The sequence below is a fragment of the Dermacentor albipictus genome, chromosome 8, assembly GCF_038994185.2.
Source record: "Dermacentor albipictus isolate Rhodes 1998 colony chromosome 8, USDA_Dalb.pri_finalv2, whole genome shotgun sequence".
Lineage (NCBI taxonomy): Eukaryota > Metazoa > Arthropoda > Arachnida > Ixodida > Ixodidae > Dermacentor > Dermacentor albipictus.
The window spans coordinates 119262190-119275912 of NC_091828.1; the positions used below are offsets into that span (position 1 = coordinate 119262190).

A 13723-nucleotide genomic window follows, 5' to 3' on the forward strand; every position below is an offset into this window, starting at 1 on the left:
CACAATTTTGTGCATTCTCTACTGAACGTTTGTAATCAATGTTTATTGAAACCAGCATGCAACTACCATGCCAGTCTGCCAGCAGTAAATGAGCATAAAACAGCAGTGGTATAACAGTACTTGGAGAAATGAGGAATGCTGTTGTATAACAATATGAAGCCAGCAGTTAACTGCCGGCTTTATATTGTATTTATAAGTGAGTGGGACTAATGACCGGTGCCCTTGGTTACCCTTCTTCTCATTCAATGCTGTATTGTAGGGTTTCATGATACAATTTAGGGATCTCGTTTTCCAATGTATTTGTACCCACACAACTAGTAGTTAAAATGAAAGAGCACAGAAAGTGTGCAGCCATTCCACCTACTTTTAAATTGATTCCTTCTATAGTCTATAGCAATGACCCTAAACTGATACTTCATAGTTGTTACTGTGAGAATTATCCAGAGAAATGCACACCTTGTTGTAAGTCCAGCCAACTACATAGTTGGCACTAGCCTGCTAGCCTTTAATTTTTGTGATAGGTTGATACATTGCATTGGGCATCATGTGGGTAGCGTGCTGCAATCTCAGTACAGGTGTAACTTTTTATCATTTCTACCCCACACATTGGCAACTTTCATTGACAGGGATGAAACTCACAACCTCCTTTTCAGTAGCAGGAATACCGACACCTGCTGCACCATCGTAGTAGGTGCTACTACAAACATGCAAACACAACAACAAGTGGAAGTTCTGAGAAGCACCTTTATTTCACAGCAGTCTTTGAGAGCTACGAAAGGCACTTGTAGAATCCCGAGCGGCGACCGCCACCAAAACACGGCGTCAGTGTCCCGACTGCCAGCTCCGAAACTGGCCAGGTTTTGCGTTACTGCATGTCCAGTGTCTGGGTCATCCAGCACTGGACCAGGCCGATTTAGTTGGCACAGCGACTGACTCTCTCCCCCATGAGAGGAAGCCACACTCCCGAGGCTCATATTTCCAAGATTTCTATTGTGTACAGGCTCGGGTCCTCGAATTTGAGCGTGTCCATTCTGCCGAGGATGAGCATCAACCATTGCTCCAACTCGCAGAGGTCGCCGAACAGCTCCTGAACGTGCGACACCGCCACCGACAGTCTCCTTAGCAGATCGCCGATGGCGAGCGGCCCGGTGTCCAGGGCCCAGTGGTTGAAGTGAGCGTCCAACAGGCACGACAACCAGTCAATCACTTTTTCTAGTGGGATTTCATCCCGGTCGGCGAGGGAGTAACTTTCAAGGACACTGATTAGATAAACGAACAGGGCTGTGGCCTGTTCCGAGTGCAAGTAGTCACGAAGGCACTGCACAAGTATCTCACACGTGTGAGGACAGCGGAGAAGGCTGTGAAGGACGGCGACTTCTGGGGAACCGGCCGAGGGCGGGGCGCCCGTGTGGAACAGGCGTTCCACTAGCATGACGAGGTCCCGTTCCGGCAATGTGTCGGCAATCTGCATGAAAACATACAAGCAGAAAAGGAATCATTAATGACGTGATGGAACATTGACTATAACATCTTGAACGCATGTGTGGACTATGCAGAATGTTGTAGCAGAGAGGCTGCTGTTTAATTTTAACAACAGCGGGCTGTGAACTCAAGTTGTAAGTATATGTCTAGAAGTAAATAAGCATGTGGTCAGCCTCCATGAAGCCCTGCAGTAATAAGTAATAAAATTAATGAATAAATAAGTTTTAAACATGGCCATAGGTCATTGTGACCACACATGTATTGTGGACGATAAAGAAAAGAAATTGGAAGATATGGTGACATAATAAGGATGCGTAATAACTTGAAATACTATGCTGGCGTGTGGTGACACAGGTTACCATCCCATTCCAAAGGGGAATGCACTTGTCATCAGCCACCATCACCCTGGGTGCTTTGCTATAGGCGCTAGGTAGAATGCAGCTGATAAACAGGTAACATTATAGGCACTTATCAGTATGTAAATCACTGCGCTGCAGTGTTAAGAGAAATGCGCATTGAGAATACACCTTGACAGTGAAAGATGCACTAGCATTAGGCTTGTGCTGCTGCTTCACGTAAAGTGCAAAAATGTTGTCATAATTGCACAATCAATGATGTTCCTAAGCCTTACTCTTAATGTCAACGCAGCGGTAGCCAAAACACCCTACAAGATGATGGTCACTTAGCAAGTTGAAACTTGCCGCATTAAGCTATTCTATTTGTGCTCCAACAAAGTTATATACTTCGTCGTGCTTTCAACTACATCCACCACCTGATGTCATGTTTCAAACCTGCTGATGCTTAGCAGGTGCACACCTAGTCATGGAAGTCACAGTGGCAAGGCTGCCATGAAGTTTCTATAGATTTCAAGACAGAGATTACAATGGCTTCTAACTTAAAAACCAAATGTACACATGTCAGTGGTCAACTGACCCCTTAAAAGTGTGTTACACCCTCCAGAGGTTGTGAATAACAAAGATTTGATTGGATCGACTCATTTTAGGTTGTCAGCTAGGATGGTTCCATGAGACGTTCGTAGGATACAAATGAGGCAGGACACGCATCAAAAGCCCAGATATCATTCTAGAATCCCAGTGATCAATCTTGAGCAACGTTTTCACCATGTGAATGATGATAGACACATGAAAGGAGGTCTAATCACAACATATCAGGAATACATAAAAGGTCTTATGATCTAAGCAAACAAAGGTGACGTACCCTCCGATCAGCAAACAAAATGACGTCACTGTGAACCCCATCCACCCTTTTCCGCCAAAAGTGCAGCATCAACATCCCTCTGGGCCATCGCAGGTAGCAACGACTAAACCGAAAGCACTTTCACCCGCTTTCCCAAGCTCACCGGTGCCAACTCCTCCACGACGCCACCGGCATCGCCGGCGCTGATTTTCGCGGCGACCGCAGACGCCGCCGGCACACTGCCTTCTGCTCTGGCTCCGAGCCCGACGACCTGACAGAGGGTGGGCCGTCCCAGCTTCACGGACACGCACATAACGTTGTTGTTGTTGTTGCCGGCACCGCCCGCGACGACAAAGCACGCCACGTCGTTTCTGAGCAGCGCCCACCGCTTCGCCGCCGCCTGCTGCAGAGTCCTCGACACCTCCGGCGTGCCGAACCTCGCGTTCCACACCAGCACCCTGTCTCGCAGGCCGACCAACACGCGGCTATCGTCCAGGGCCGCCAGGAACGCGCCAGCCGCTTCGCCGGCGCTCGACAACGGCAGCTTGCGGCCGCACAGCGATCCGTCCTCGCCCAAAGTTAGCAGATCGCCCCCGAACAGGCAGACGGGGGGCCTGTCGCTTTTGGAGACCGAAGCCTCGGAGATCTGTTCGATGGCCGCCTCTCCGACGCGGAACAGACGACACCGGTACGGCCCGGCCGCTTTGGCGGCGACCGACACGGACAGCAGCGACGTCGCCAACCCGTTGCGGCCGGTCTCCATGGCCGCCTCCGCCCGGACGGCGACCAGTTGCTCGTCCTCGCCGCACACTCGCAGCTTCTTCGAGCGAGAACGTTTGGCAGACCCCTGCAGTTCCGTTAGCGTCAGGCAGACACCGCTGTCCAGCACGATCAGGGGCTCGCCGCCGGTTCGGTGGAGGACCGAGAAAACGCGCTCCGGAACGGCGATGCGCTCACGTGTCCCCCCCGTATCGCCGGAGGCATCCTGAGGCGGCAGGATGAGCAGACTCTTGCGGCTGGCGGCCACGTACCGGGACCGGAGCGCGTCGTACACGACGGGGCACGTGAACGGTTCGGCGTGCGACGTGTGCCACATCCTGATCTTGAACGGGCGCCCCTCGAGCTCCACGAGGGAGGCCGACAGCTGGCCGTGCGTCACGATCACCGACGAGTCCGAGGGTCCCGGCTGCACGCAGAAGTCGCGAAACGCGTCCGCTTCGTTCGTGACTGCGGCGAGCACGAAAGGCTCGCCGATCGAAGTCATTTCGTATTTTTGTTTTCCGTCTCGGCGGCGCGCACTGCGGCGCGCCAGCAAGGACACCGAAAACGGGCGACTCTTCACGGAATCGAAACACGCACCGCCAGCAAAACGTGACAAAAGGACAGGGACATGTGCGCCGCCATGTTGGAAAGAAAGTTTTTGTTGCCAACTTTGGTGCGACCTACTGGCGGTTTGCCCCCTAATGATCGATAACGGTGTCCTTGCTAGTAAAAAACTCACCTAAGATGGCTATGGCGGCGCTTGTTAATAAACTACAGACATACTTTGATGATCTGAATAAAGTATTCTCTCTGTAGCCAGACAAATGTTGTTTAAACCGAGCTTTGAATTTTTTTGCTACCTCTCGCTTTTGCAAAAAAACTCCAGATACAGTTCTTTAAAATATTTAAGAATGCGTTTATGGATTTGAATAATTACGTTGGCAATTATACATTTTCATAGTGCGAATTTTAATTGATATTTGTTGCATACGGCAATTAACCTGCAACGACTCAGTATCAGCTATTGACATCACGTGGCATTTTTGGCGCGATCTCGGTTGTTTTCTCGCGTAGTACGCCGCGCTCGATGGTGTACCCGTGTTTTGAATTCGGAGAACCTGTCCTGCTCTGCTTTTTACGTCTTGTCGCGGTCCCCAGCCTGTACTGCCGTTGAGGATAGGGGGCGAAGACACTAATCCTAAAGACATGTCGCAGAAGAAGATATCGTAAGTAGCGCTGTCCGTCGGGCGGGCCGAGGCTGGACGCCTCGGTTCGCTCGATTTTCGGGCGCAAACTTTAAAAAAAAAATGATGGGCGCGACCGTCCGAGCTCTTCGGAAGTGCTCTTCTCGAGCTGGCTTGTGGCGTCGCCTCGTCGCCGGCTCATCCTCCACTTGCAGCGAGCCGAGAATTAACCGCTGCGATCGGCATTGGTTGGCCGTTTGTTCCCGCAGATCGTTCTTCAAGACCTCCGCGCCGGCTTCATCGAGCACGAAGACCGAGAACGAGGCCCCCGCGGCCGCCTCGAAGTCGCCCGAGAAAGACGTCGACGCAGAAGACGTCAACGGGTGAGTGGCAGCTGTTTGATGTCGGCGCGGTCATCGTTCAAGGTTTCGGATACCGTGAAAGACCGAGTCATGTTAAGCTGCTACAGGCGACGGACGACCTCGTTTGCGGTCCTCGCATCGCCGTATAAATGCCGGGCGTCGGGAGCGTGATGTTTGCTGTTAGTGCGCTCGTGGTGAAACATTGGTAAACGCGATCAAAACTGAATAGTAGATAAATAAAGACGGTGTTGAGAGGGTACTGCTCGTCGCGGCAAACCCGAGCGAGATACAGCTGGAAATATTGGTAGCGCACATAGAGTTTCTCACTATAACACCTAGAGGGTAATCTGGCGCCACCTACTATGGGAGTTTCTTAAGGAGGCACCGTGCCGTCATGGGAATGACGGTATATGTGTCTGCGAGGCTCGTGTTGGCTGGTGTTGTAAGAGGCTTCATCTAAAACGTGGATATGGCTACGCAAATAACGCGTTTTCAAAGTAAAATCTTCATAAAATGTTTCCATTCACGCATATTACATCTTTACTCGCCCACAATGCATGACCAAGCGAAGAAAAGCAAGAACAGACGGCCAACTGTTTCAAAGCGAGCGCGAACCTTGTCGTCTGTCCTCCAACTTTAGCGGCCCGCTGATACTTTTTACGTAAAATTTAGTCGTACACGCAATAACAAGTTCTCACAGTTAAACAAAACATGTTTTCGCGTAATAATAAAGCTAAAACAGTTTTTTACGTGCTGCTTTAGTAGAAAATTAATCAGTGTGACAGACGGAACGGTACTTGCCAAGCGCGTCTTCAAGGTGTTCTGTCTCTACGAGAACGATGCCAATCCAAAGTCACAATAAACCGGCATTCCCATGCATACCACAGCGCAGCAGCGCCAGATTTCCCTCTAGGTAATGTAGTGAGAAACTCTATGGTAGCGCATAAAGAGAAAACTAGAGGGATGAATAAAATATACGTGGTGGCAGGATGGCGTAATCATGTACTGCACGGAGTGGATGTTGCAGCATAAAATGATGTCCTTGTTGGGCGTGAACTTGAATAGTACGCTGGAATCTTGTGCCATATGTCATCACCCTAACCTGCTGCACAGAAGAATTCACTAATAATAATCGTTGTCATTGCTGGCACGCTATGTTGAGGAATGGGCAGTAACTTTCGTTACGAATCGGGCTGTCCATCTCTGTTGCAGACACGAGACATGTGAAAAACGTAGAATCACTGACACATGGAGTGACGCTTTCAACTGCGCCTTATTTCTAGCAATAATCGAGGGTTGTTAGTGGTGTTCTCTGTGCGAGTTTCAGTGTTTTCAGTGGGACGCGTGTTTGCATGCCTAAACTTCATAGACGAAATCAATGAATCGGGAATGAACTGCACAAAACACAGGAAGATCAAATGAGATACACATATACTTTTGCTGATGCTTACATGACGCCGTTATGAAAAAAGAAAACTTGTCATCCACACGACTGTAGCACAAAGCTACAAAGGAAAATCCATAAGGGCTTCATTTGTAGCTTCCCGTTACATTTGGGTGGATGTCAATTTTTCTTTTTCATTAACTTTACTCCACCTTGCGGGCTGTCCCACCAGGATTTGTCGTAATCCCGGTGGGACATTAGTACTTACGAACAATTCAGGCACTAGTTGAATATATTACCCCAGCACTACAGGACACTTTTCAATTGCTATCATATTTGTCGATTGTGATTGACTCCTCTGTGCAAGTAGAGGAAGGGAGCCAATTTCAAAAGAGAAATTCAGCAGGTGGGAAGGCATTTGCTGAAGGAAGGTGTTTCAACAGTTCACTGAAGGAATTAAAAAGAACAAGGAAACATGATAATAAGCAGAAGAACCTGCAGTTGCAGCAGTTCCAAAAGCGATAAAGATTCACATGCCGACTGCACGCAGTAATGGACCAACCAGACCGGCATTCTTATGCAGCCACATCAATCCAACCGGCTGAAATTTAATCGCTTCTGTACTAGTATTGCGTTCTGCATGCAGGCATGCCTCCCCTGTGAAGGCGCCCTCGCGGAGGCGCATTCGGATGATCAGCGACAGCGACGAGGAAACAGATCAGAAGGAAGCGGCGCCAGAGAAGGATGAGGAGCCAGTTGCTCCGTCTAGCAGCAAGACGCCGTCCCCGCCGCCTGCCAAGTCAGAGGAACCCGTCCAAGAGCCGACCATCATCAAACGAAGAACAGGTATGGTGAACTCTCAATGTAACAAAGCTATCTGGAAAGGAAATCGACTTTGTTATAAGTGCTATTTTGTTCAAAGCAGAGGAGCTCTAAGACAGTCATAGTAAAGTGGGATGGCACAGTCCAGCACTGCGACAGTTCATTAAAACATTGACATGAAGCTGCTCACTGTAGTGGAGACAATGATAGTGGTGCAAAATTCTACTAACAGCCGTAAACGGTAGCCTCATGTTTCGTTTATTATTAGATGATGCAGCTAGTCCGAAGGAGCTACTGTCACGAGGGTGGGATTCACCTCCGTCACACTCTTTGCCTCGGCAGGTTTGGACGAAAAAGCGTTATCGTTTATGCTGCACCACGTGGTCCCGTGCAGATTTCCCATTGTGCTTAGCGAAGCGGGGTGCTACTGCTCTTCAAATAATGCGATCCAAAATGCGTGCACTGTGGTTGAAAAGGCATGGAAAGTACAAATACGACACATGCCCGGCAGTCATTGCGCTACTTCCTGTGCTTTTTCACATACGCGCAGAAAGCGTGGCGAATAGATAATCGCTTAATGTGGGTCAGTTACGTGAAATTTAAAGCATAATTGAATAGCGCTCCAGAGATGCAAACAACGCTACCAGGCTATACTAAAACTCGCTTTCCGCAAAGTTAGTTTGCTGAGAGGGAGTGCATTTATTACGCTAACGTTAAACTAAAACTGTCCGTTGGAGCTACAGCAGCGGCTGTCCTCCTGTTGGCATTTTTTTGTATCTGTGTACATGTGCTAGATCTAGTCCCGAGATTGTTACCCAGTACCACTCACGGCCACAGCGGTGGACGTCATCCGTCACCAGGCATGTGGACCACCGTTATCATAGCCGTTGTGCTTCCTACTTCGGTTTGGAATCTGACGTCTGTGTGAAAGTGGTTACTTTCTATGTTGCCGGGAGACTGGGAGGTGAGGGTATTGAGACTGACGTCATTTCTTTTTAGTAGAATGCTGAAATTTGGCATGTCTATAATTTGTGTGCGAGGCTGCTAATTTTGAAGCCCTTGAACTGCACGTGTCTTGTTTGAATTTGTTGCGAAAATTTCTGATCTATTTGTCATATGAGTTACTGTTACTGATTATTTCTGTGCTTTTGTAGTGTTTCACCAAATGTGTGCATGATGTGTTTTTTCCTCTTTTCTCTCTCTCATGGCATCCCACACTCATGTAATCCCACTCCTGTTTGGGCCGCATTGGTCTGCAGTGTCGCGAAATAAATAAGTAAATAAATTTTCACTCATGCGTAGCCTTTATTTCGCAGCTCGCAAGACCGCCAAGCGCAGTCCCGAGCCCAACCGGCTGTCAACAGAGTCCGGCACCAAAAGACCGAAGACTGAGGCAGCTTCGGAGGAAGAGCCATTACCTGCACAGGCTTCTTCTCCACAGGGTGAGCAAGGAGGAAAGATAAATAGTTTTCTCTGCTCTTCTTTTTCTTTTTTTAAAATAATTCTTTTAAACTGTTGTAGTTGTTTTGGATTGTTTTATTTCTTGAGGCGTCCCAAGATGAACCATAGAAACTAGCGTACCTTAGAGAACCACTGTAGCTGTCACGGTTGCTCACGAGAAAGTTGTCTAGATGTTTCTTCATTCCTCATAGTAGTTGTAGACAGTAGTGGTTCTCTTAAAAACTTTTTTGTGCAAGCATGTTTCTTTTAACCTAATGTCACTTTTGCCACGAGGCTGGGTTCTATGTTTGATATTATAAGCAGCATTGTCGCAGCGAAAATTATTCCACAATGCCACCACCGACACATGACTGCAAGGTAACATACACAGATGTCTTGTAGTACAGCAAACTGCAATGGTAGCTTTAAACATGCATGCATTATGTAAAATTGGTTCTAAAAAAAATATTGTAGAGTGACTGGGGTAGAACTTCAATGCCTCTGTTAACAGGAAAAGCTGCTTTTTCACCCGAACTGTCACCCGAGTACTCCCACGCACGGTTGGGTGGTGAACTGGAGCAGTGGGAGGCATTTCACCTGCTGCCCACCATGGGCAGCAGGTGTAGGCACATTGTAGGTACATCCAGTAAGTCATGTAACGCATGAATTGTTTTGGTTGCAGACAACAAGAAAGCCAAGGCGGAGCCAGCTGCATCGCCTAAACAGGAGGAGATGGAGACCGAGTCTACACCTGAAGCAGGCAAGCTCTGAACTTAGTCTGCCTCCTTGCAGTCAGACTTCGATATAATAGATTATCTAATACAACAAAGTAAACATAAACTTTGGTTTACCATGCTCTATTTCAATGGAGTATCCTCCTGCTACAGCCCATCCCAGATATGTCAAACTCGGATAATATATAGAAATATTGCCTACATCGAATAGTTGTAACATCTCCTTGGAAATCCCATGCACTATGCATGTATCAAACTCCTGTTCACTGCCACATTCGATGTATCAGACACTGCACCACGCCGCACCCCTGCAAGTTACGCTTCTCCTAACGGGCACGTGATCACTTACGCCGTTGGAAATATTTAATGCAGACGAATTCGAAGCGCCACTGTTTTGGCAGATGCTGTTGAACGAAACATTGAATCTGAAGGGCCATAAAGGAAAGGTGAGCGGGGGGCGTGTCTTAGTTTTGCTCACTGTGCAAATGAATGGCTCTTGCAAACTGTGCCTGATCTTTTATCGGCAAGAGCAGATCACTACTATGCTTCAAGATTTCGAAAAGCCTCCTGGCCCCCCATATGCGTTCCACAATGAACTTTGTTCACACTCTCTGTTTTCACTGACTGGCACGGGCATGTGATGGCGAATTAGAGGTGTCTGCGCTGCCGAGTTTTTCGTAGACCAGGGATTCCTGCAAACGGCATTTTGGTACTGCTAGTGGCCACAATGAATCTGGCCCCAACACCCGCTTGGACGGGTTTTTTTCGTTAGTACAGTTTGGATTTAACAAAACCATCGCATAGACTTGATGGCTATTTTATTTTTTTACCTTCGGTATTGGCGTGCGTGGTTAAACTATAGTGATTTTGGCAAGTTGGTCTAAGTTCACTGCTTGTGTTTGTAGCTTTCCTGCTAACCACTCACCTATCTTCTCGCACTTTGGTGCTTTGCGCTGCATTCATGCCATAGTTAAAACAAATATTGGTTATAACGAAGGTATTTTCATGTCTTATGCGACTTCATAGTAATGCAGTTCAACTTTATTACATTGTAGACTCGGTAGCGTCTAGTAAAAGTGTGTGAGGTTCATTCTGGATTGTTGTGGCTTTTTATTGCAGATGAAAAAGTGGAGCCGAAAAAAGAAAAAGAAGAGGACGAACAACTGGACAAAAAGAAAGTAACAAAAGCCTCGCCACCAAATAAAAAAGAACTCAAGGACGAGAAGCCATCTAAGAAGTCCAAGCCCTCGTCTCCGAAGGACGAGAAGGCCAAAGAAAAGTCGCCGGCCGTAGCCGGGAAGAAGCTCCAAAACTTGTGAGTGTTGTTGGGCGTGACTACTGTTCATAGAAAGCTGCTGTATTGGCAGTGATATGGCAGAGAAATTCGTGATTTTTTTTTTCCTCCTCTAGTTACCAGTGTATGCTGTGGCTGGATTGGTAGAAGGGCTTGCTTTGTTGACTGAAATTTGCCAATTGTAAATGGAACAATTTTGCCGACCTTATTATAATACCGACACACAATTTCCATTAATTCGATGTTGACAGCACTGACGATTATGATTGAATTATCCGATGGAGGTTAAACTAAACAAGGTGCAGAAAAAATGACTACACACACTGCCGACTCATTTAGCAGCAGTTTCCTGATGCGTGCCCACTTTCTATGTGTCCAAAGCAGAAAGCAACGTTAAAATGACAGTAAAGCTCATAAACAAAGTATGAATCTAATGCGTGCCTGATCTTTTAGCAAAACATATTGTTGCACAATAGCGAGCCGGTTTCCTGCAGTCAACTTAGCCACATGGTCTTTTAAAGTTAGCTTCGTCGCAACCCGTCCGTGTTATGCGCCAAAGCATACGAACGTTGCAAAGGCGGTTTCGCATTCGTTTGTGATTGCACTGCAGAAGCAATTTTCAGCCCAAATTTCTTTTAAAAAAGGAAAAGAAAAGCACACGTTAGAATCACGTCCATAATGTAACCAGGCGTTGCAAGCTATGGCTATTACTTGAAAATCTTCCTAGGGTGGGCCAAAAATGAGCGATTTAGACGAGCAGCAACACATGTTCATCGCTTTCACTGCCCCTTAAGCTTTGCCGAGGCAGTTGCTACCACTAAAGGGGTCGCTACCGAGGTCACCACGAGGATCAGAGATGTGCGTGCTGCCCGGTCAAGTTCTTATTATCCGACGAAGATTAATCCTATGCTTGAAATAACGAGTTTGGGCTTGTTGAAATGCATGGGCGCAGAGTGGGACCTTCGGCTGGGATAGAATTAACCAAAGTCGAATTAACGAGGGCCTACTGTATCATATTTCACACTTGGCGTCGTCATTCCTATCTGGAATTTATACCGTTCTATTGCTTATGAAAGTTCTCGGTTAAAAAAGATGCTTTGAGCATGTAAAACTGAAAGTTGGGCTACTTCATAAAGGTTCATGCGTGTGTCCAAGGTTCCAGAAGACAGGCAGACAGACAAGAAAAAGAAAGAAAAACAACAGAGAAAGCCGTCATTCTTCTTTTTTGTTTTGTTGCTCTGTTTTTGTCTTCTGGCACATGGGCCCAAATTGTTAGCATCGGATACAGTTTGTAGCACTAATTTACTGTTTTAGACAGACCTAATATTTGCCTTGAGTGTTCCTTTGAAATTCGTCTGCTTCATGACTTTCCACGGTGGCCCAATGGCTGCTCAGCATGAGGTTGCACATTTGATTCCCAGTTGCCTCTGCTCAATTTTTATGGACCGTAATGTAAAAATGTTCATGTACTGTACTTTATGTGCATGCAGGAAAGAAACATGGGTGTTCAAAATCAATCTGGGGCTTTTCACTGCGTTGTACTTCATGCCACATGTGTTGCTTCGGGATGTTAAACCTCGGCTAATTAATTGATTAGTTAGTAAAATCACTCAATCACTGCAAGATCGCCTTACTCTTTCTCTTGAACAGTGCCTTCACATCTTCAAAGTCAGACCAGAAATCGTCTGCTGTGACATGTGACTACGACCCTAGCAAGGCCAACTACGACCCCGTGGAAGACGCCTGCTGGAAGAAAGGTGCCAAGGTGCCATACCTTGCTCTTGCCATCACCTTGGACAAGATTGACGGCATCTCGGGCAGGTGGGTTTGCAAGTTGCTGTGCTGTCCTGAGGATGGTAGCGCGAGTGTAAGATTAACTAGAACAGAATCCTAGTTCAAGCTAATTGGTTGGTTTTCAGGTGATTGTCTGTGCTTAAAAAAAAGCAAGCGTTTCTTTTGTTCGAGCAAACCTCTTTTGGCAACGTAACTTGATGTTGCGCAATGTACATGCAACATGCGCACTCACTAAGCTCACCAAACCTGACGATTAGGATTATTGTATATTGCCACGTATGTAACAGAGCTTCCTGCAAAAAATTACTGGGGAAAAAATCTGGTATTGCATTCGTTCAACAACCCTGTGAATGAATGCTAGTGCATGAATTCGCCTAGTCTTCCATTCTTGTAGATTCAGGCGTTCTTGCGTTTTTTTTTATTACAGTTTTTCTTTCTAAATTTCCAAGCGGTCATATTTTTCCAGAGGCATAAAGAAAAAAGTCTCTGTGCACGTGCATAATTGTTGCCCATTGTTGCATTAGTAGAGGGATATTTTGTAGAAAAGGATCAATTTGCCAAGCCACAAAGCCGCTTGGAACAAGAAGGACTATTTTAGGCGTAATCATTTACAACCTGTGATTTCCGTGCTGGCTGAACCATCATACTTGCTGTGCTCATAGAAACTATAGAATCAGTGTTCCTTCTAATAATTTTTGCTAGAATGTCTGACTTGATGGTCTTGACAAGGCTAGCATTAGCACAAGCTTTACTCTTGCTTTCAAGTATGGGGTCGTTTGAGTTGCAGAACATTAAATGGCACAAATTAGGTGTCTATAAGGATATTCATGATAAGGTGAGGTGGTTGTTTCGACTGCTTAAAAACAAAGTTTGAACAAATGTTCGTGAATAGTTAGAGCCTGCTTTGTTGTGCTTATTACTTGTCTATTATGCACCACTGACTAATCTGCAGTACAAATGCAACATACACACTCACTGCGAGTTAACAACATGGGCGATAGACGTTACTGTATTCTTGTATGTGTTGTGAGCTTCTGTGTGTTGCCTGGATGCTTAGTTACGGCCCTTGAAACGGGAAACAATCCAACGAGCCATAGGGAAAAAAAGAAAGGATGCATGTAAAACTTCAAGCCAATAACTACATAAAGTAGAACCTGGTTCGTACGTTCTTGAAGAATATGCGAGAAAAGACGTACTAACCGGAAAAACGTACAACTCGGAAGTCACAAAAAAACTTTGCAGACTCGACCACAGTTGACATCTACGTA

At 46.6% G+C, this 13723-nt stretch overlaps 2 protein-coding genes across 3 annotated transcripts in view; one reads left to right on the forward strand and one right to left on the reverse strand.

Moving 5' to 3' along the window:
• DNAlig1 (DNA ligase 1) overlaps positions 1 to 13723 on the forward strand; it is a 38758-nt gene that overhangs the window by 6959 nt on the left and 18076 nt on the right. Inside the window, exons 1-7 of one of the 2 annotated variants that reach the window (XM_070524285.1) lie at positions 4472 to 4667; positions 4895 to 5008; positions 7018 to 7217; positions 8510 to 8635; positions 9316 to 9393; positions 10487 to 10682; positions 12312 to 12482. In XM_070524285.1, the coding sequence (XP_070380386.1) occupies positions 4648 to 4667; positions 4895 to 5008; positions 7018 to 7217; positions 8510 to 8635; positions 9316 to 9393; positions 10487 to 10682; positions 12312 to 12482 (905 nt within the window). In that variant the 5' untranslated portion in view covers positions 4472 to 4647. Of the gene's footprint in view, positions 1 to 4471; positions 4668 to 4894; positions 5009 to 7017; positions 7218 to 8509; positions 8636 to 9315; positions 9394 to 10486; positions 10683 to 12311; positions 12483 to 13723 lie in introns of those variants that run through there. The other variant, XM_070524286.1, reaches the window with a different exon arrangement.
• Positions 727 to 4221, reverse strand: LOC139049075 (uncharacterized). The gene is made up of 2 exons (XM_070524284.1): positions 2843 to 4221; positions 727 to 1465 (listed from the first exon to the last, which is right to left on the reverse strand). Exons 1-2 carry the CDS (start codon positions 3941 to 3943, stop codon positions 971 to 973), a joined length of 1596 nt encoding a protein of 531 aa, XP_070380385.1. The 5' UTR covers positions 3944 to 4221; the 3' UTR covers positions 727 to 970.